The sequence below is a fragment of the Gorilla gorilla genome, chromosome 8 (genome assembly GCF_029281585.2).
Source record: "Gorilla gorilla gorilla isolate KB3781 chromosome 8, NHGRI_mGorGor1-v2.1_pri, whole genome shotgun sequence".
Lineage (NCBI taxonomy): Eukaryota > Metazoa > Chordata > Mammalia > Primates > Hominidae > Gorilla > Gorilla gorilla.
In genome coordinates, this window is record NC_073232.2 from 41,981,133 (window position 1) to 42,003,960 (window position 22,828).

At 47.0% G+C, this 22,828-nt stretch overlaps 1 protein-coding gene across 2 annotated transcripts in view; it reads right to left on the reverse strand.

The window, feature by feature from the left end:
• Positions 1-58: 58 nt before the first annotated feature.
• The window catches only part of SEC24C (SEC24 homolog C, COPII coat complex component), a 41,014-nt gene continuing 18,244 nt past the window's right edge, over positions 59-22,828 (reverse strand). Inside the window, exons 4-24 of one of the 2 annotated variants that reach the window (XM_063709983.1) lie at positions 21,014-21,149; positions 12,404-12,576; positions 11,812-12,180; positions 11,350-11,486; positions 8,598-8,709; positions 8,228-8,355; positions 6,626-6,764; positions 6,304-6,419; positions 6,009-6,133; positions 5,678-5,869; positions 5,366-5,459; positions 5,050-5,166; positions 4,215-4,385; positions 3,319-3,415; positions 3,073-3,218; positions 2,740-2,878; positions 2,488-2,606; positions 2,206-2,385; positions 1,749-1,940; positions 1,422-1,511; positions 59-1,265 (exon numbers count right to left, since the gene is read on the reverse strand). In XM_063709983.1, coding sequence (XP_063566053.1) covers positions 1,125-1,265; positions 1,422-1,511; positions 1,749-1,940; positions 2,206-2,385; positions 2,488-2,606; positions 2,740-2,878; positions 3,073-3,218; positions 3,319-3,415; positions 4,215-4,385; positions 5,050-5,166; positions 5,366-5,459; positions 5,678-5,869; positions 6,009-6,133; positions 6,304-6,419; positions 6,626-6,764; positions 8,228-8,355; positions 8,598-8,709; positions 11,350-11,486; positions 11,812-12,180; positions 12,404-12,576; positions 21,014-21,149 — 3,113 coding nt within the window. In that variant the 3' untranslated portion in view covers positions 59-1,124. The remainder of the gene's footprint in view (positions 1,266-1,421; positions 1,512-1,748; positions 1,941-2,205; positions 2,386-2,487; positions 2,607-2,739; positions 2,879-3,072; positions 3,219-3,318; positions 3,416-4,214; positions 4,386-5,049; positions 5,167-5,365; positions 5,460-5,677; positions 5,870-6,008; positions 6,134-6,303; positions 6,420-6,625; positions 6,765-8,227; positions 8,356-8,597; positions 8,710-11,349; positions 11,487-11,811; positions 12,181-12,403; positions 12,577-21,013; positions 21,150-22,828) is intronic. The other variant, XM_019034630.4, reaches the window with a different exon arrangement.

Consider the following 22,828-nt stretch of genomic DNA (forward strand, 5'->3'; position numbering starts at 1 on the left):
GCCGACGGCCAGGACTAAAAGCAAAGTGAGCTTTCGGGAGTAAAGATGAGGCTAATGGTTACATCTTAATTTATTTTATTTCTTTACAAATTAAAGATGCATTGAAAAATAAACCAATGAAGAGAAATGAGAGGTCCAGAGCAGGGGCATCCCAGGTGGGGAGCAGGCAAGCCTGGCCACCATCAAGCCTAGCCCTTGTCCTGCCCCCAAGCCAGTTGGGGTTGGAAGGTAACTGTCAGCCACTCAGTAAATACCAAAGCCCAAGCGGTGTCCCGGCAGGAGAGAACGGCGCTCCAGCTGCCTCTGCCTCTCTCCCCAACAACCCCGGGCCTGGAGAAGCAGTGTTTCTCGTGGGAGCTCAGAGTGGGATGTGAACTGGCTCTGTGAGGTATTGCAAGTTGATGACCAGGCTCCCTAGGCTCCCTACAGAACCATCCAGTGTTGGGGCCTCTCCAGCTGGAAAGGAGGCTGGTACCTCTACCAGATCTTAATATATTTTGCAACTCAGTTCTCAGGTCACCTCTGACAGTGTGCCTCTCTATCCACGGAGTGATCATCAATCATTGCAGGAGAGAGCGAGCGAGCAGTGAAAGCAGAGAAACTTGACTGCTAACCTCCAAGCCCAAGAAGGACTGACCACTTTTCTCTCCACCACCTATGGGCTATACCCCAGCTCTTGTGCACCTGTATGTTTTATCCCTAATATAGGAAGTTGTGGATGACACTGAGCCCCCTGTAGTAACCTTAGGATCCCCACTCTTTCCTGCCTGCCCCTCTCCTCTTGGGAGACTGGTCCAAAGGGACACATAATATTGCCAGGGTCTGGATGCCTCCAAACCCCCAATACCGAATCATATACAGTGAACTGAGAAGCTACATTCATTATGACAGGATTAGCAGGAAAAAGAGGGTAGAGTGAGGGAACAGGGGCACCTTCCATCAGCAGGACATGACAGAGTGGCAGGATACTTGAGCCCAGAAAGAAGGTGTCTCCTTATATCTCCCCCTCCCCCCAAAGAGACTGAGGTCAGCTTACATAAGATATGTTACTGTCCCAATTTCTCTGACATCCTGGGGTGCTTTCTGGAAGCTAGCCTGGGCCCTATGCCATTTACCCACTTGCTTTAGCTCAGTAGCTGCCGAATCTCCTTGTGCATATGACAGAGAAAGTCCACATAAGATGCTCCCCCACTCAGACTTTTGTCTTCCACCAGGAAGTGCTTGAACAGCATCTCCAGCTTGTCCTCCTGTTTCACCACGGTAAGCTATGGCCAGAATTCAGGGTTCATAAGGCAAGGCCAAAGGAAATTAAACATGCCCAGAAATCTCATTAGGCAGTCACTTACTCATTCCCCACCCAACCCCCACTTCTAGGTGAGGACTTGACAAGGTAAGAAATCCAGGGTTCAGATCAGTGTTACCTTCATGTACCGGGATCTCTGTGCCCGTAAGCTATCAATGAGGCCTCGAACCTTCTTGGACAGTGGATTATCCAGAACTGGCAGAACACTCTAGAACACAAAATTCATTTATCCTTATGGTAAGGCACTCTGAGTTCAGTCAAGGTGGGGCAGCATACATGTATCCATCATCTGAAACAGGGAAACCTGGGAAGAATGACAGCAACTGCCCTTGTCCCCAAGTGTTCCCTGATATTTGAGGGTACTAGCACACTAACTATATTGGCTCCCAATTGTTTCACAAAGTATACTTCCACACCCATATTCTCCCTGACTCCCTGCCCTCACCAAACCACTGGTGATGTGACTGAAGGAGGAGACGCTGAAAAGGCTCTGGACAACACCCTGTTGGACGCTTGCTCCCACCCAGAGGAAGAGGTTGAGCCCATTCTCCAGTAAATATATATCCCCATTGCTTAGACGCTCTTCAGAGGCTCGAACTGCTGGTGGTTCGGTAGTACTCTCAACGGGAGACTTTGTCTAGACAAAAGGAAGGGAGCAAAAGGTTACCAAGGACCATAAGACAAGTCTGCCCCCCGCCACCACACACAAAATTTTGAAAGCTAAGTCCTCAGACACCACCCCTTCTGAGGGTCTCAGTAACTCTCTCAGTGTGAAAATTACATCAGCTAAAATACATAAAAACAAATTCCAGTAGTGTCAGACTGATATTAGCCTATCCTTTCCTCCTCCTAAGAGGCCCTTTGCTCCATGCAAGATCTCATACTCCAACCCTCAATCGCACCAAAGGTAAGAGCCGAGGGTAGAAGAAGACATTGGTCTCAGCCACATCCATGGAGGTAACTAGCTGTCGGACATAGGCACGGTCATCAGTAGTGACTTCAGCTCCAGGCTGCAGGACATCACTCTTCAACACACAGTTCAGGTAAACTGGGAGTAGCTTCATGCACTCAGGAAGGATCAACTGAGGGGATTATCAAAATAAAGTCAATGATCATGAGAAATCCCTCCCAAATGCAAACATTTGTCCCAACAACCCCACCTCCCACTAATATACTTGCCCCACCTGTCCTGCAGAGGAGGGGCTAGCACAGTTCTTTCTGTAACAGGCCAGGATCTGGGCACACTGGGTGATGAGACTGTCACGAACAGCCTTCACAGGGCTATTCAGGACTCCCCGATATGCTGGATGGGAAAGCAAAGATAGTCACTGGTCAGCTGCCCATCATGTGTGCATTCCCACCATCACAACTACCCACTCACCATCCTGGACCTCTCAGCCCCAATGCCACCCTGCCCTGCCTCTACGTAGCCTCACCAAACTTGGCCATGTAGTTGATGAGCGTGTCAGTCTCACAGTTTCGATACAGATCAGCCAGCTGGGTGCAGCAGTTCAGGGCCAGATTATGGATGCGGAGCCGACGCTGCCCTGCACAGCTGGTGTAAAGCAGGGCACACTAGGGGAAAGGAGAAAGGGGGAACTCACACCCCTCCCTCACAAAGGCCCTTTGCTACATTATTATACTGGAAGAGAGAAATGAGCCACTCCCCTGCCCAGTCTCTTCTTTCAGTGCTCTCTACCCACTCCTCACCCTCTTCAATACCAAGCGAATGAAACACTTCCTGCCCAGCCCCGCCTCCCGCCTGCCACCTGCAGGAGGGCTCCACTCTCTTCATTGAGCCGATCATCATGCTTGAACTCCACAGTCACTGTTTTGTCCCCATCTAGCCCAGCCAGCTCCACATCTGTCGTGTTGCTCATGTAGAAAGCTCCAAAGAAATCTACAGCACGGATACCTGAGGCCACATGGACAGGGTCAGGGCAAAAAGTATGACAAGTGCCACATGCCTCCCTTCCATATTTAGCCCCTCAACCTGCTCTTCAACCAGGACTGACCAGTGCTTGTCCGGACCCGCATCACAGCATCAAAGCCAACAACCTTCTGGACATCACGACGCAGGTCACTCAGGAACCGCTCCTGGTCGTTCTCCACCTGCAGGCCCCCAGGTCCAGAGTCATGTCACTGACTAGACATAGCTCATCCTGCAGACAATCTCCCTGTACCCCTTCCACTCTACAAGGCCACCTAATTATCATCATAACAGTGAGGATGATAACGATGATGACAATAATAGCTTTTAAACACTTAGACTGCATGCCAGGTACCACACAGAGTGCTTTACATATAATTATTTAATTCTGTTGACAAATCCTACTTCAGTATTTTAACCCCATTTTGCAGATGAAGGAACAAAAGAGGAAGTACTTAAGAAATTTATCCTAGGTCATGTAGCTAGTAAGTGGTGGGGCCAGAATATCAATGCAGGACTGATTCCAAGGCCCATGTTCCTAACTGCCACATTCTCGGGCTCGCTTCTTCAGACTATGCAGTCTTCTCTTCCAACACTATTTCTTCTTTTTTGGAGACGGAGTCTTACTCTGTCGCCCTGGCTGGAGTGCAGTGGCGCAATCTCGGCTCACCACAACCTCCGCCTCCCGGGTTCAAGGGATTCTTAGCCTCCTGAGTAGCTGGGATTACAGGCGCCCGCCACCACACCCGACTAATTTTTGTATTTTTTGTAGAGATGGGGTTTTGCCACGTTGGCCAGGCTGGTCTTGAACTCCTGACCTCAGGTGATCTGCCTGCCTCAGCCTCCCAAAGTGCTAGGATGACAGGTGTGAGGCACCATGCCTGGCCCCAACACTATTTCTATTAATGAGTCAGCCACTCCATATATAAGCAGATATTCCCAGCCCTGCTGCCACCTGCCACCCCAAATCCCACACCATACCTGAAACGAAGCATATTTGTAGACAGAGCCACCGGTGAGCTGGGGCACAACAGAGAGCGTGGCCACATCCACATACTGGTTAGGGAAGAGAAAGAGATCTACACAGCAGCCTTGGGCCACACACTCTTTGGCCAGGGTCTGATAGGCACCTGTCTGAGGCTGGAACAGAGTCTAGGGGGAAAGAAAATGGGGAGAAGAAAATGTTCAAATATCTCAGCTCCGCCCTATTTGAAAACTATATCTAGCATGGGATATTCAAATTCATGGAAGACTTCAGATCTACTTCCAAGGATTTTCCAATAGTAAAAAATTTTCTTTTATATTATTTTTATTTTTTTGAGACAGGGTCTCACTCTGTCAGCCAGGCTGGCATAGAGTGGCATGATCTCAGCTCACTGCAACCTCTGCCTCCCAGGTTCAAGCGATTCTCCTGCCTCAGACTCCCAAGTAGCTGGGATTACAGGTGTGTGCCACCACACCTGGCTAATTTTTGTATTTTTAGTAGAGACGGGGTTTTGCCATGTTAGTCAGGCTGGTCTCAAACTTCTGGCCTCAAAAATCCGCCCACCTTGGCCTCCCAAAGCGCTCGGATTACAGGTATGAGCCATCATGCCCGGCCAAAAGTTCTTCTTTAAAAAATAAATAAATACAAGAGTCTACCAACAGCTTTGGCATCAGATGGAGTAGAGAAGTATGGCAGCAGTGGAGGTTGGCAGTCACAGATATGGTATTTGAAAGGGTGGAGTGTCTGGTCCTAGCCACCATCAAGAAAGTAGAGTCCCCACTTCCTCTGTAATGAAAAATCCTTCCCCTCCCCCATTTTCCAGTCCCACACCTTCTCCTTGTCTGTACTGATCAGCTTCCTGTCATCTCTGTTCTTCAGTTTCCCTGGGGCCTCTGCAATGGGCAGGGATGTATGGAATAGAAAGAGCTTCCCTGCACACTCAGCAGCCTAGGAAAAAAGAGAGGACTACTTGTTTATTCTTTATTCATCAATCTCTTCCCTTGTTATTTATTAAGCACCAGCTATGTCAGACAGTCTAACACACTGGACAGTCACCCACTACTGAAGAAAGAGAGGTTGTATCCCAGGGGATAAGATGGTCAGAGGAAAATGAGTTAGAGGAGGTTGCCCGATACTCCAGCCTTACCTTCAGAGCCTCCATCCCAGCCTGGATAACTGGGACAAATACTGTCTCTGTTTCCCTTGTGTCTGCAAACATTTCTGGAATCTGATCCAATAAGCTAAAGAGATAGGTGACGGAAAACAACCAAAATTGCTATACAGATTCCAGATACCTCAGTTCTCGATTCCCTGAAGAGTCATCAAGCCTCTAGAATCTGACAACTCCTGGGCCACAACCCCTTTCCATCTACTGTCCAATACCTCTGCTCAACTCCATGACCTTCTATGGTGGTACCCATGCCACCCCCAACCTTTACCTCCACAATCTGGCTCTTACCTGGTGATAACTGCCCGAGACTCATTGACGTTGACCAGGAAGCCATCCAGCAGTGGCACAAACATGTCAGCCACATCAGACACAACCATCATCTGTGGCTGGGCCAATGAGCTCTTCACATTATAGAAGTGGAGCACCTTATTGTAGGTGACAAAGCCAACGCGGATTGCTGACTCTTCTGCCCCACCCTCCCTGTAGAAGGTGACATTGTTACCTAGACTTGCCACCTTTTCCACCACCCACAACTTCATGACATCAAGCTACATTTCTTCAGTCAACCCAGACACCCTATCATTAACCCCAGGAAACACCTCAGTTCTGTAACTCTCACCTAGGTAGAAAGTCTAACAGTGACTTGAGCTCCTCACAGAGGAGCCTAACAAGACCAGTCCTGATGGCATTGTAGGAGACGTCAATCATGAAGATAAAGGCAGGAGGGCTGGGGAACTTATTGTTCTGCAGAGGAAGAAAATGTTGGGGAGAGGGGTAATGGTAAGCAGGCCAGTTGACTATAGAGAAGTCAGCATCAAAAAGGGACAAAAAAGGGGTGAGGGAAATGATAACAGCCATTCTCAGCTGTCTCATTATCCTCCACTCACTGCTCCTCCCATGCTACCTTCCCTCACCTTGCAGTAATCTACAGTGGCCAAGAATTCATAAGAGCCCAGGGATAGCTCAGGGCGGTCATAAGCATCCACACGTTTGCCGGTATGATCCAGGTGCTGAAAATACTGGGGGGGAACTGTGGGAAGCATGGCAGTGTGTTACTCGAAGATCCAGTTTCAATCTTAGTATTCTGGCCCTAGCTGAGCTCACACCACTATCCCTCATTCCCATGTGCCCTACTTCCCCAGCTCCTGAAAGATGGACCCTCATCTAACTATTTAATAGAGAACAAGGAAGACACAATCAAGACCTTCCCCCAAATCCCAGCTTCCATGAACATACCATCATTGATACAGCTGCAAAAACAGCACTGGAAACGCCTCCCTCCTTCAATGAACTGCATGAAGGGACACATGTATGCTTTGCAGCGGTTGCAGCGCAAAGGGCCAGATTCCCCATGGTCCACAACATACGGTGAAGCCTAAGGCGCAAAGGGGAAGGGATCAGACATAAAGGAAAACCACAGTAGGTTCAGCCAGGAGATGAGGAAGAACAACCGGAGGAAGAAGGCGCATGGCGCAGATATTCTGTCTGCAGAGGGAGTAGGGAGCACAATGATGAAAGGGAGTAAAGACAAATCACAGGAAAATGTCCCTATGAGTAAAAATTATATAGTTCCCTCTTCCTACATGCCACCCCCAGAGCTGCATTTCTCACTGAAAGAGAAGAGGAAATGCAAAACCGGCCACATCAGACTAGGGGCTGCCATGGGCATATGAGGGAGAAAGCCAAGATTATCTAGGATTCTCCTTTCTGGCCCCGTCTCTAATGCCCTTCACTCTTGCTCTAAGAATCTTGACTCCAGCTCCTTCCCTAACCAAATATCTGTAACACCTCCTCCCCTATCCCTGGGATTCTGTGCCAGTTACTGATGCCCCAGGCAAATGTCACCCTACACATAAGAGACCAGAGCCCAACTATCCCCAATGGGACCCAGATAGAAACAGACAAACACACAGAGAAAGACGGAGAGATAAGCAGAATATAAACTGAGCCTTTGGCTTCCAGTAACAGAGAACCCTATCGTAAGATAAGCAAGGCTGAATATGAGTATCCTACCAAGGCCTGGTGGAGCAGCTGCCTAGCTCGCTCTCTTCATGCTGGTATCAGGTACTGGGGTGACAGATCAGGTCCCAAAACAGGTGACAGAAGGATCACTGGATCCTAATCTCCCTTTTCTCTTATATGCTGTTCTAACAGCCCTAACCTGGGATGACAGGACAGTCAGGAAAACATGGAATGATGTCCTTCTCATCATCTGGAGATGACCATGATACGAGAGGTTCCTACATTCAGCTGTCTTCTCCCCTACAATTTGGCCCTACCTCGTTTGTTTTTTTTTTTGAGACAGAGTCTCGCTCTGTTGCCCAGGCTGGAGTGCAGTGGTGCAATCTCGCCTCACTGCAAGCTCTGCCTCCCGGGTTCACGCCATTCTCCTGCCTCAGTCTCCCAAGTAGCTGGGACTACAGGCGCCCGCCACCACGCCCGGCTAATTTTTTGTATTTTTCTTAGAGACGGGGTTTCACCGTGTTAGCCAGGATGGTCTTGATCTCCTGTCCTCGTGATCCGCCCACCTCAGCCTCCCAAAGTGCTGGGATTACAGGCGTGAGCCACCGCGCCCGGCCTGGCCCTACCTCTTTTCATCCTGCTTGTTCCCTCTAGAGACTCTGTTCCTTCTCAGCAATGTCTTGGGCTTTTGCTCTCATCCCTACCATCCCCTTTCCAGGCATGGGCCCTGGGATAGAAAGCCACTAAAGACAGTCTCCTCTCCTGCCTAACTAAAATATCTTCCATTGTGAAGCCGGAATCACATCCAGGAAGACGCTTTAGACCCCTCTCTACCTCCCTCCCTTTCATTACACTCTAGCCCCTTCCCTGACTCACCTCCTCTGGGGGCAGCCTTGCCAGCGGTTTGATGACTGCTGCCAGGGGCACCTGAGCCTGCTTAGCCATGTCAGATGTGCAAGGGATATTATAGGATGTACATCGGATGTATCGGGGACTTGCATTCCCTGAAGAAGGAGGCAGAAGACCCGAGTCAGATCACAGAATCCTTCCTGACACCAGCTCTCCATTGGTGATCCACACCATCAACTCCACAAAGCTAGGGGTGATGGTGGCTTTTTCCCCCAGAGGGACTAGAGGGAACTTGTCTCTGGTTAAAAACTAAAAAAAAAAAAAAAAAAAAGCCCCAACCATAAGCTGATAATCTTGAAGAAAAAGCCCCTGTGGGAGGAGCTAATTCCATTCTCACCTTGGTCTTTCACCAGGAAGTTGGTAGTGACTAAGGGTGGCACCTGGCCCCGTACTCCAGTAACAAATGGCTCTGTACCCCGGTTGTTCCTGTCATCTTCAATGACCTGAATCTGCAGAGAAGTGCAATGAGTGAGGTGACAGAAGAAAAAGGAAGTGTGAGGTCTCAGAGTGCCAAGAGAAAAAAAGGCTAGAGCTGTAACACAAAAACTAAAAATTTGCCAAGGAACACCTCATACACCAGGCCTGTTCTCCTTCTGGAGATCATATAAAATGCTGTAATGCCAATCTTACACTCTACAGCAGCCAATCTTTCACTCCCAGCAGCCTGCTGGGCAGGCAACATGAGAATGGGCTTCTTTATGAATTGCCCCCCTACCCCCCCATCAATGGTGAACACCCTCTCATTCCTCCCATTCCAGGAAAAGCCCCAGCTCTGATCACAAACCTTCAAACATGATTAGATTCCATTCCCCTCCCCCATCATGCCTTCCCCGATCCTCTCCCCAAGACACATTCTGAGTCAGAGCAGGAAAACAGACAACAGTAACCACGTAAAAATGAAGCTACCTGGAATGACTCTACACTCAATGAAATTACAAGGGACAGGGTGAGGAGAGATTTAAACAGCCAGAAATGATCAAGTAAGGTGAGGAAGCAGATGCTGCCTTACTTTCAGGTAAGCATCAATGTGTATATATAGGAGGAGAGAAGTACCCAATCCTTATAGCTCAATCCTCAGTCCTCCACATTTTGACAGACTCAGCAAAGGAAAATAAAGGACCTGCAAAGCTGGTATTCAGACCTTTATGCAGGCTCATGACCTTTGGTCAGTTACTTCAAGATGGGTTTGGAAAACCAGAAAAAGCAAAGGGCAAATAAGACTCTATCCCATAGCAGAAAGGTTGAAGCTTAGAAATATATCAGAGTCAAAAAGACTCTTCAGATGAGAAAGTACCCACACTTTCCCAAACCAGCAGTCCCTTCTCCTGTAAGAAATGCCAGTTTGGGATACTATGAATCTGTACGTTCCTACTCCAATATTTCTCCACAACAGGCTACAGACAAATCAAATCCAAAGTGGAATGATCTACCGTTCAACTTTGTCCTCTTCCATCACACATCACCTGCAGGCTCCTGGAGGTGCCAGCAGAACTAAAGCCAAAGCTTGACATGCCACCTGACCCCACCCTTAGAGCCTGACCTTCCACCACCCCATACTCAAGGCAAACAGCTTGCTACCTCTTCATTACCTGGTGACTTGAGGCATGCATATCCTTTTATCTTGTATAAGTAAATATCTAGAAGGGCTAGGGCTAAAGGAAGAGAATGGGGAGGAATGGACATGGTAGATGAGGTGAAGATGAGGTCACAGGCATGCATGGATGGCACTAACACAGGAATGACATGCACAAACACCCACCCCCTGCACTTACTGGACTAGGAATGGCATCGGGGTCTATTCTGTGCCTGGTTTTCTGCTGAGGAGGCAGCTCACTGAGTTGCTTTTAGTGTTTTAATAATAAATGCAGCAGGGGAATACAAGGAGGGAGACAAAAGAACAAGAGGCAGATGTTACTTCTCTCAACCCTGTTGAGTTAGACATGAACAGCTGGAGCCCAGCTCATATTGCTGAAATCAAGCCCCCTCTAGATATGAAATTCCAAGTCTTTCTGGCCCAACACAGAGGCTTTAATGGCTCAGACTATGATGTAGAAAGATAAGGAAAGGGGCAAACAGGAGGCAAGCAGGAGTTACACAGGGAGGGGCTGAGGCTGAATGGAAGAAACCTTAAGGAAGAAGAAGAGGAGTGTTCCCCCTAAAAGGCCAAACCTCCCATTCTAAGGACTATCTTATGCTGAAAGAAGCCTCCCTTCATGTCCAACCAGACTCTCCTTCTCACTGAAGGAGGGGGAAGGAAGGAGAGTCTGCTTAATCCTCTTGAGTTCTCCTTGGCCAACAGGCTCCCTCACTGTGTGGGTTACCCAAAGGAGGAAGAGGGACGAGAACAGAATGGAATATGACAATGGCTAAGCATGGCAAGGTAACTGACATAGCAAATGTTATAGGCGGAACTATAAAGTGGCCCCTACTTGGCAGTACAGTCCTAGTCTCTATTCTGAGTCTGATAAGGAGGGCCTGAGGATTCTGATGGCTCCAAGGGTGCAATTCACCCTCTTCCTGGGAAAAGCAGCTCTCCAGTGGGACTTTACATACACACTGCCCTCATAAACTGTCGTTCACTCTTCCCCATCCACACAGCAGAAGCCTACCAAACAAAAGTACTGGGGACTTCCTCCTAAAACTGTCCAAGTAAGAGCAGAGAAACCAGTGAGGCTTTCCTTCTCTTAACATCTAACATCAGAGAATTCCCACCTGCTCTACCCATTAGGAAGAATGCCATCCTTCTAGATCTAAGGGGACAAGACCCAGTCACTGCTCCACAGAAGGACAAAGGCTACTATACTATGTATGTACAGTAGTGACAGAGTGCAGCCCTCAGACATCTACTGGTGCTGCTGCTCACTCTTGGTTTCCCTTCCTTCTCTGCCCAGCTATAGAGTAAAACAGCCCCCCAAAAGACTCCTAGAACCTCAAGTTCCAGTTCAGAATCAAATTATATGTAAGTTCTCCAAGAAGATGAACAAAAAGGGAAAATTATCAGAAAATGCTAGGCAAACATTTCATCTAGATTGACCTGCCTATCTGGCAGACACAAACCCTTCCTCAGGACCATGTAAGTTTCTACTTACAGGGCTTGGGATGGCATCAGGGTCCAGGCGCTTAGGAGGCAGTGGCTGAGGAGGCCCAGGCTGACTGCCAAAGGTGGGTGCTGCTGGGTAGGGGCTTCCATAATTAGACTGAGGGCCCCGGGCTGGTCCGAAGGAACCTGAGACAAGGACACAAGGTTGATGAACTCAAAATCCCATCCCTATCTCTTCTTAAGGCCTCAGGAAAATGACTAGACTCCTAAAAACATAGAATTATGAGGCACACTAATGCCTGGCAAAGACATTCAGAAAAATACCATGTTATCAGAATGACAAGAAAAAATAATGTCTTATAAACCCCATATCCTAGGAATAATACCCTGAAGCTACCCATCTAATTCACCACTTAGCAAATAATACTAAAAACAAACAAATAAAAAACATCAAAAACCACCTGAGTAGCTGAAGCCTCTAGCTTCTAGACAGACCTTGGGAAAGACTCACCATTTTGTTGGGGCTGATAGCCTGGCTGCTGCGGGGAGTGCATAGGTGGCAGTGGTCCCAGGGGCCCAGTCATCTGGGTGCCAGGGGGCAGAGCTTGAGGAGGTGAAGACACATGGTTGGGCTGGCTCACTGAGGGCCCTCCAAAACTCTGTCCAGGCAGGAGTGGACCAGTCATCGAAGGCAGCCGAGGACCCCCTGAAGCTGGGGGTGTGAAGCTGGAGGCCTGTGATGGGGCAGATCGCTGGGGAGTCTGGATCCCAGGATGACCTTGGGCCTGGCTAAGGGGAGGAGCCTGGCCCTGAGGATAGGAGCCATACAGACCAGAGTTAGGGAAACTTCCTGAGGCTGAAGCCAGCGATGTTGGTGGGCCTGAGAAGTAGAATAAAGGTAGAGTCAAAAGTCCAGTCATTCTGCCTCCTTGTTCTGTAAATCACTTCCCTTTCCACACAAGAGGGGCAAATATGACTGTCCCATCTTCTGAGGCTCAGAGCCACAGGAAATACAAGGGAAATAAAAGAGATTCAGGTATAACCCCAGAGTCTGATGCCTCTGAACAGGGGACAGTAACATTCCTGTGTTCACAGCCACTCACCAAAGCCCAGCCCTGAAGAAGGAGGGGCTGGGGCCACAGCACCGCTGATCTGCATTCCAGACAGCTGCGTAGTCACCTGTGCACTTGTCAGGGGAGGGCCATAGGGCTGAAGCACAGCTGGCTGGTTGCCCACAGGGGCCAATGGGGACCCAAATGGCTGAGACCCAGGCAGCCTGTGAAAAGAAAGCAAGCAGAGGTGACTAGTGGGGCCAGGACACCCTTTGAAGTCTGCAGAAGTGTCGCATCATACAGGAAGCTACATTGTTTTGTGACATCTTACTCTCACACCCTGAGTTCTTTTATGGCTTCATACTTTTGTATATTTGTGGGTAAATTATATTCCTGATTATTCATGGCAAATCTTGTTTTCCATTAAGCTCACTCCACAAACATAAACCAAGCACCTTCAGGTCAAGTACTATTTACTCTGCTAACTAAATTACTGCTTCCTCTGCTTCAATTCTTTGACAAACCTCTTCAGTTTTGTAATCTGAAGCCCTGAAAGCACTGAAAGGGAAGGCACGCATAAGCATGCATAAACCTTAATAAATATGAAATCAAACAAATGCAGATTGATTGTCCAGCTTTTTTTTTTTTTTTTTTTTTGAGACAGGGTCTCACTCTGCCACCCAGGCTGAAGTGCAGTGGTGTGATCACAGCTCATTGCAGCCTCAACTTTCCAGGCTCAGCTGATCTTCCCACCTCAGCCTCTCAAGTAGCTGAAATGAAAGGCACACGCCACCATGCGTGGCTAGTTTTTGTATTTTTTATAGATACGGAGTCTCGCCATGTTGCCTAGGCTGGTCTCAAACTCCTGAGCTCAACGAATCTGCCCACCTCAGTCTACCACAGTGTCTTTCCAATATACTTTCCATTCAGTGTCTCCCTCTCTGATTATTCCCATCAGCACAAAAACATACAAACATCACACACACACACACACACACACACACACACACACACACACACACACAAAACCAACTATAGTGGAAACATCCCAAATGTCTATCAGCAGAAGAATGGATAACAAAATGTGGCATGTAGCTACACAATGAAAAACCACTTAACCACAAAAAGGAATGGAGTACTAATATACACTACAACATAGTTGAACTTTGAAAATATTATGCTAAATTAAAGAAGTCAGTTATAAAATATCACATAGTATATGATTCTATTCTAATGAAAAGTCCAGAATAGGGAAATCTTTAGAGACAGAAAGTAGATCAGGAGTTGCTTAAGGTTGGAAGAATAGGGGAATGGGGGAATAGCTAAACAGGGGTAGTTAAAGAATGCAGTATTTCTTCTTCAGATGATGAAAATGTTCTAAAACTGACTGTAGTGATATCTGTCAATATACTAAACTGTGACAGCACATATCTGTCAATATATTAAAAACCACTAAATATACAAAAACACTTTAAACAGACGAATTGCATAGTATATGAATTATATCTCAAAAAACTTTAAAAAAATCCAACCAAATTACCTCACAGCCCCCTCAAACTTTTGCTCCCCTTTTAGCTAAACATTACAAAAGAATAGGTCTATACTCTGTCTCTACTTTTTTTTTTTCTTTTCGTTTCTTTTGAGACAGAGTCTCGCTGTGTCGCCCAGGCTGGAGTGCAGTGGTGCGATCTTGGCTCATCACAACCTCCACCTCCTGGGTTCAAGCGATTCTCCTGCCTTAGCCTCCCGAGTAGCTGGGACTACAGGTGCCCACCATCATGCCTGGCTAATTTTTGTATTTTTAGTAGAGACGGGGTTTCACTATGTTGGCCGGGCTGGTCTCGGAACTCCTGACCTCGTGATTCGCCCGCCTCAACCTCCCAAAGTGCTGGGATTACAGGCGTGAGCCACCGTGCCCAGCCTTACTTTTTTTTTTTTTTTTTTTTTTTTGAGACAGGGTCTCGCTCTGTCACCCAGGCTGGAGTACAATGGCACTCACTATCTGTGGCTCACTGCAGCCTTGACCTCCTGGGCTCAAGCAATCCTCCCACCTAAGCCTCCCCTCCCAAGTATCTGAGACCACAGGCACACACCACCACACCTAGCTAATTTTTTTATTTTTTGTAGAGACAGGGTCTTGCTATGCTGCCCAGGATAGTCTTGAACTCCTGGGCTCAATCAGTCCTCTCGCCCTGGCTTCACAAAGTGCTGGGATTACAAACATGAGCACTGTGCCTGGCCCAACTCTAATCAAAGTGCCTTTCTCTGATAATCCCTTCTAGCCCGGACTGAGGTGTGGTTGTTCCACATTTGTTTCCAGAAGGTACTCCAATAATGACAGTGTCACCCTAGATTGATTTTTTGTTTGTTTGTTTTTGAGACAGGGTCTCACTCTGTCACCCAGGCCACAGTGCAGTGAAGCCATCATGGCTCACTGTAGCCTCAACCTCCAGGGCTCTAGCAATCCTCCTGCCTCCACCTCTGCTTCCCAGGCACACCAACAATGCTCAGCTACTTTTTTTTTTTTTTTATAGCGACAGGATCTCCCTATGTTGCCCAGGCTGGTCTAAAACTTCTGGCCTCAAGTGATCCTCCTGTCTCAGCCTCCCAAGGTGTTGAGATTACTACAGGCATGAGCCACTGCACCTGGTCTCTAATTTAAAAAAAAAAAAAAATTAGGCCAGGTGCAGTGGCTCATGCCTGTAATCCCAGTACTTTGGGAGGCCGAGACAGATGGATCATTTGAGGTCAGGAGTTCAAGACCAGCCTGACCAACATGGTGAAACTCCATCTCTACTAAAAAAATACAAAAATTAGCCCAGGCGTGGTGGTGCACACCTGTAATCCCAGCTACTCAAGAGGTTCAGACAGGAGATTCACTTGAACCTGGGAGGTGGAGGTTGCAATGAGCCAAGGTCACACCACTTCACTCCAGCCTGGGTGACAGAGCGAGACTTCATCTCAAAAAAAAAAAAAAAAAAAATTGGCCAGGAACAGTGACTCACACCTGTAATCCCAGAACTTTGGGAGGCCAACACAGGTGAATCACTTGAGGTCAGTTCAAGACCAGCCTGGCCAACATGGTGAAACCCTGTCTCTACTAAAAATACAAAAAATTAGCCTGGCATGGTGGTCATGCCTGGAATCCCAGCTACTTGGGAGGCTGAGGCAGGAGAATCACTTGAACCCAGGAGGCAGAGGCTGCAGTGAGCTGAGATCGTGCTATTGCACTCCAACCTGGGCAATAAGACCAAAACTCTGTCTCAAAAAAATATATATATATTATTGAGATGTAATTTCCATACGATTAAATTCACTTCAAGTGAACAATTCAATGATTTTTAGTAAATTTAGTTATGCAACCATCATCAGAATCAAATTTTTAAACATTTTCATCATTCCAAAAAGATGTCATGTCCATTTGCAGTCCCAAGAACTTTTTTTTTCACCCATCCACAGCCAGCCTGAGAGAAACAGCACTCCTTATCTCCCCTTTCCAGCGTGCAGACTTTTTTTCCCCTAGTCGGCTTGTTCAATGAAGGTGCAGCCCAGGTCCAGACTTTATAAACAATGTCTCAGTTCCAAAACTACTCTCAGGAAAGCCCAAGGACTCATCTGCCTTCCCCAGTACCTGCTTAAATTTAAGGCCCTGGCTTCTCAAGATGATGAATCCACCCAATCTACAGGCAGCCCCAGAGTCAATTTACCACTCTGATTTTCAGTCCTCACTTGATGGCCAGGCACAGTGGCCCATGCCTGTAATCCCACCACTTTGGGAGGCCAAGGTGGGCGGTTCACCTGAGGCGAGGAGTTCGAGACCAGCCTGGCCAACATGGTGAAACCTCATCTCTACTAAAAATACAAAAATTAGCCGGGCATGGTGGCCCACATCTGTAGTCCCAGCTACTTGGGAGGCTGAGGCAGGGGAATCGCTTGAACCTGGGAGGTAGAGGTTGCAGTGAGCAGAGATCGCGCCACTGCACTCCAGCCTGGGCGACAGAGCAAGACTTCGTATTTAAAAAAAAAAAAAAAGATTTTCAGTCCTCACTTGGTCTCTAAAACTTAAGAATTTCACATTTTCTTTCAAGCTTAACTTTGCACTTAAAAATTTTTTTTGTTTCTATTTTCTCTCTCCTTTCTAGACTTTGGTAGCAGAGGGTTTTCAGATTATGTCAATCTACCACCCGGTTGAAACTTTTTTTTTTTTTCCTGAGACGGAGTCTCGCTGTCTGTCGCCCAGGCTGGAGTGCAGTGGTAAGATCTCGGCTCACTGCAAGCTCTGCCTCCTGGGTTCACGCCATTCTCCTGCCTCAGCCCCCCGAGTAGCTGTGACTACAGGCGCCTGCCACCGCGCCCAGCTAATTTTTTGTATTTTTAGTTGAGACGGGGTTTCACCGTGTTAGCCAGGATGGTCTCGATCTCCTGACCTTGTAATCCACCCGCCTCGGCCTCCCAAAGTGCTGGAATTACAGGCGTGAGCCACCGCGCCTGGCCTGAAACTCTGACTCACTCCAACTGGGTAGTTTTCTTTATCTCTACACTGAAACTGCCTTTACCAATGACGCCAACCTTGCCGAATTCAATGGTCAATTCTCAGTCTTCATCTTACAATTTGGCAGCATCTGACACAACTGATTACTCTCCCACCTTCTTGAAATACTCTCTTCACCTGATTTCAGGACACCACACTCTCCTGGCTTATCTCCCACCTCACTACTGCTCTTTCTCATTGTCTTTTGTTTTTTTTTTGTTTGTTTGAGATGGGGTCTTACTCTGTCACTCAGGTTGGAGTGCAGCGGTGCGATTTCGGCTCACTGCAACCTCCACCTCTTGGTTTCAAGCCATCCTCCCACCTCAGCCTCCCAAGAAGCTGGGACCACAGGCATGTGCCCACCACACCCGGCTAATTTTAGTATTTTGGTAGAGACAGGGTTTCGCCATGTTGCCCAGGCTTGTCTCGAACTCCTGAGCTCAAGCAATCTGCCTGCCTCAGCCTCCCAAAGTGCTGGGATTACAGGCGTGAGGCACTGCACCTGGCCCCTCATTGTCTTTTAATGGCGGCTCCTCTTTACTTTTAAATGTTGCTAAGCTCCAAGTCTCAGTCCTCAATTCCATTCTTTAATCTCAATACTCACTTTTTAAATGATTTCATCTAGTCCCATGGCTTTAAATATCTATAGACTGAGGACTCCCAAATTTTTATCTCCAGTCCTAGCATCAGTCTTGAGCTGCAGATTTGTATATGCACCTGCCTACCTAACATCTCTACTTGCATAGAGTTTATATGAGGGACTTGAGCCTTTGTGGATTTTGGTATCTGTTGGTCAGGGGAGGTCCTGGAACCATTCCCCCATGGATACTGAGGAATGACTGTAATGAGATTTGGGATACATCTTGAAGGTGGAATCAATAGAATTGGATGTGGGTTATACGGCATCATATTTGCATATAACCTCCCATATACTTTTTTTTTCCTGAGACGAAGTCTCACTCTGTCGCCCAGGATGGAGTGCAGTGGCGCAATCTTGGCTCACTGCAACCTCTGCCTCCCGGGTTCAAGCGATTCTCCTGCCTCAGCCTCCCAAGTAGCTGAGATTATAGGTGCCCGCCACCACACCCAGCTAATTTTTGTATTTTTAGTAGAGATGGGGTTTCACCATGTTAGCCAGGCTGGTCTCAAACTCCTTACCTCAGGTGATCCACCCACCTTGGCCTCCCAAAGTGCTGGAATTACAGGTATAAGCCACCACACCCAGCCTCCTCCCATGTACTTTAAATCATCTCTAGATTACTTATAATACCTAATACAATGTAAATCAGGGGTGTCCAATCTTTTGGCTTCCCTGGGCTACACTGGAAGAAGTGTCTTGGGCCACACATAAAATACACTAACACTACACTAATGACAGGTAATGAACTTAAAAAAAAAAAAACCTCATAATGTTTTAAGAAAGTTTATGAATTTGTGTTGGGCCACATTCAAAGCCGTCCTGGGGCATGCAGACTGTGGGCCACAAGTTGGACAAGTGTGATGTAAATGTTATGTAAAGAGTCCAAACTGTGGGAAATTCTTTGGGTTAACTGTTTTCTTCAACAGATAAATACTAAGAAAAAGAAGACAGAGGTGGAGCTTATAGACTTAAGACACACCAAGTGTTTTTCCTGTGGGTAAAACTAAATTGTGGTACGTGGGGTTGTACATTTGAGTGTAAACTTTTTCTTTGTGAGACACAGTCTCGCTGTTTCTCAAGCTCTGGAGTGCAGTGGCGAGATCACACTCAGTGTAGCCTCGACCTTTTGGGCCCAAACGATACCTCCACTTCAGCCTCCCAAAGTAGCTAGGACAACAAGCATGCCACCATGCCCAGCTAACATTTTATTTTTTGTAGAGATGGGGGTCTCCCTATATTGCACAGGCTGGTCTCAAAAATCTGGGCTGAAGCAATCCTCTCACCTTGGCCGCCCAAAGTGCTGGGATTATAGGCATGAGCCACCTCACCCAGCCAAGTGTAAACTATTTTTAAAAAACCACAAGAAAGTCAGCTGGGCATGGTGGCTCACACCTGTAATCCCAGCACTTTGGAAGGCTGAGGCGGGTGGATCACTTGAGGTCAGGAGTTCGAGACCAGCCTGTCCAACATGGCGAAATCCTGTCTCTACTAAAAATATAAAAAAATTAGCCATGCCTGATGGCAGGCACCTGCAATCCCAGCTACTCGGGAGGCTGAGGCTGGAGAATCGCCTGAACCCAGGAGCTGGAGATTGTAGTGAACCGAGATCACACCACTGCATTCTAGCATGGGAAACAGGGCAGGACTCTGTCTCAAAAAAAAAGAAAAAGAAAGTAATTACTGTAAGAGTCAGGTTAATGCAGGATAATTGTTATTTATGAGGGGAGGGAGAGAATAATGTTTGAATTGGGGCACATGGAAAAAGGCTTTTGGGGTGAGTGGCAAAGTTCTATTTCTTCATCTGGGTCGTAGTTCTAGTTACAAAGGAGTTTGCTATATAATAATTTACTAAGGCATATGCTTGTTTTGTATGGGTTTTTTGTTTTGTTTTGTTTTTTTGTGACAGGGTCTTGCTTTGTCACCTAGACTGGAGTGCAGCAGTACAATCATGGCTCACTGCAGCCTTCAACTTGTGGGCTCAAGCAATCCTCCCACCTCAGCCTCCCCAGGTGCTGGTATTAAAGGAGTGAGCCACTGCATCCAGCACGGACCAATGTATTTAAAACAGCTCCCTACCCCCTCACTATATCCTCACCCTGTTTTATAACTTTATGTACATTTGTGTACTTGTTATCTTCTATGTACCCCACTTGTTTGACTTACCCAGGCTTACATTCAATGCTAAAAATGTGTATTCTGGACACCCAGTTAAAGTGTCAGAAAGTGACTTTTCTATTATCATACCCCTTTCCCACAGTTATATTTTACTCTTTATTTACCAAACACAAACAACACTCCTGACCAGGTGCAGTGGCTCACTCCTGTAATCCTAGCACTTTGGGAGGCCAAGGTGGGCAGATTGCTTGAGCCCAGGAGTTTGAGATCAGCCTGGGCAACACAGTGAAACCCCATCTCTACTAAAAATACAAAAAATTAGCTGGGTGTGGTGGCGCATGCCTGTAGTCCCAGCTACCCGGGAAACTGAGGTGGGAGGGTCACCTGAGCCTGAGACGTCCAGGCTCCAGGGAGTTGTGATCCTGCCACTGCACTCTAGCTTGGGCCGCAGAGTGAGACCCTGTCTCAAAAAAAAATTTAAAAAATTTTAAAAAGCACTCTAATAGAGATGACTGCCCTCCTTTAATGGACTTTCATGCTAAGATGGGTTTATTGGGTCACTGTACCACTGAAGTTTTCACCATTTATGTGGTTTCCCTTTTAGTATCTTTCAGTTCATAACTGGCCATGCCCAAACTTAACCAATCAGTCCTACTAAGTGCCTGTTCTAGAGGAAAGGGGCAAGTCAAAAGAGATGCAAATAATCCTGAGGTTCCCTCTTCCCATTTCTCCCTTAGGGTAGTCTCAACAGGACTGCAACCATTATTGAAGATGTATGTCTAGTAAAGCAAGAAACTCAAGTTCACAGAAAATGAAGAATATGCAAAGGAACCCAGGTACTAAGATGGGTCAATAATCCACAGGGCTGGACGTCAGCAGTACCTGTAACCTGGAAAAAAGAAGACAAAGTACAAAAGGGTAGAGGGAAGAGAAAAAGTGATCTACAAGAAAGGCAAAGGAGAGAAAAAAAAAACAAAACACAAACCCCCATACATTCCTAACCTTTCTACTTTCATCAGATCAATTTTATTTATTTATTTATTTATTTATTTATTTAATTATTTATTTATGAGACCGAGTCTCACTCTATCGCCTAGGCTGGAGTGCAATGGCACGATCTTGGCTCACGGCAACCTCTGCCTCATGATTCTTCTGCCTCAGCCTCCCAAGTCTGGGATTTCAAGTGCACACCACCACGCCCGGCTAATTTTTTATTTGAGAAAAGAGATGGGGTTTTGCCATGTTGGCCAGGCTGGTCTCAAACTCCTGACCTCAGGTGATCCACCCACCTCAGCCTCCCAAAGTGCTGGGATTACAGGCATGAGCCACTGCACTCAGCCTCATCAGACCAATTTTAGATTGACCAAGTACCTACCTTTGCATCTGAACAGTGGAGCTTGGCCCATTCTGTACATCTCCTTGGCCAAACTGGCCATATGCAGCCTGGCCACAAGGAGCCTGTGCTGTTGAGGCTGGAGGTGCCCCCGAGGAAGGTGGGGCTCTTGACATACCTGAGGGTAAAGGACAGAAACTAAGTGATTGGGAAATAACTTTCTCCTCCACCCTGAGCCAGGAATGCAAAGCAAGGATCAATAAACTCAGACCTTCACTGGCCCAATACCACAGTTTAGGCAGTGAAAAGGACACTACCAGCATACAACTGTAGCTACAGCAGTATTCTAAACACAGATTCCCAACAAGGGGCCTACACTCCCCTAGACAAGCATACTACGGGTGAAGCTGTAGCCAGAGGCACAAGAATGTAGGGCCTTCCTTTGATCACCATACTCTCAGTCAATCCAAGACTGCCTGATATTCTTACCCTAGACAACAAGCCAACCCTTTTAAGGAAAAGATCTTACTCCAGAACTCAGAAACTTGGAGCATATACGAAGGAGACTCAGAAGATGACCAAGTAATATACTGAACTAGGCTGCAAAGAAAGGCATCTCTTGGGGAGATTATTCTGCCACCTTCTTCTTCATTCATTCTGCTTATACTAACTATATCCTTTAATCCACTTCTAAGTGTGAAAACATCAAACAGCACGATTCAGGAACGTGTTCCTATAGATCGGAGACCTTGTTTCTGCCCAACAGTTCAGTAAGGAGAGCTGGCCTGTCCTCCCATCAGCATTGCCACCTATGTCCTCACAAAAGCTGTACTCCATCCTTCCTATTCCTTAGAACCACCACCAAAGCTACTTACACTACCCTTAGCCATTCTTCACATATGAAGTTCAGGGAGAAAGCAATTAGTTACTTGGCACATCACTTTTGAAATGTGGATGACCTCTGTTCAAAGAATGCTTTTCTTTTGCTCTGCCCTCAGTAGAGATTAGACATTATAGAACCTGCCTACAGGAACATGATTAGCCTAAACTTGCTCACCAACCATGACAGAATCAGATATGTTTTCCTCTAACAAAGCTTTCTCGTGAGAGAATGCCAAACTCGAGCACTTGACAAAGCAGAGGTGGACTCTGTCCAGCCAAAGTCTCAGCTTAGAATTAAGGTTCTTCCAAAGACCTGGGGCCTAATCTCATCACAATACTTTTTCCCCACAGTTAAAATCATCATACTTCATTATTTCCCAAATCTTACCAGTACCTCCTTGATGCCTTCTTTTTTCCATATCTCTTTATGAAAGCGTAGAGTTTGGCATATCCTAAATCATCGGATAGCCTAAGCAAAGATCTACTGTTAACTATTTCCAAAAAGCCCCTCTGGAGAATCGGTAGAGTACTAGCTGCTCTTCTTGAGAAAGTAAGGTAAGGCTGGACATGGTGGCTCACGCCTGTAATCCCAGCACTTTGGGAGGCCAAGGCAAGTGGATCATGAAGTCAGGAGTTCGAGACCAGCCTGGCCAACATGGTGAAACCCTGTCTCTACTAAAAATATAAAAATTAGCCGGGCGTGGTGGCATGTGCCTGTAATCCCAGCTATTCGGGAGGCTGAGACAGGAGAACTGCTTGAACCTGGGAGACAGAGGTTACAATGAGCCAAGATCATGCCACTGCACTCCAGCCTGGGTGACAGAGTAAGACTCTGTCTCAAAAAAGAAAAAAAAAGAAAAAGAAAAAGAAAATGTAAGGTTAAAAGCCAAACACTGAACCTAGAGCAGCATCAGATTAGTATTCTCTTATTACCATGACATTACAGAGCATCTAAGAAGCAGAGGAAACTCAAGC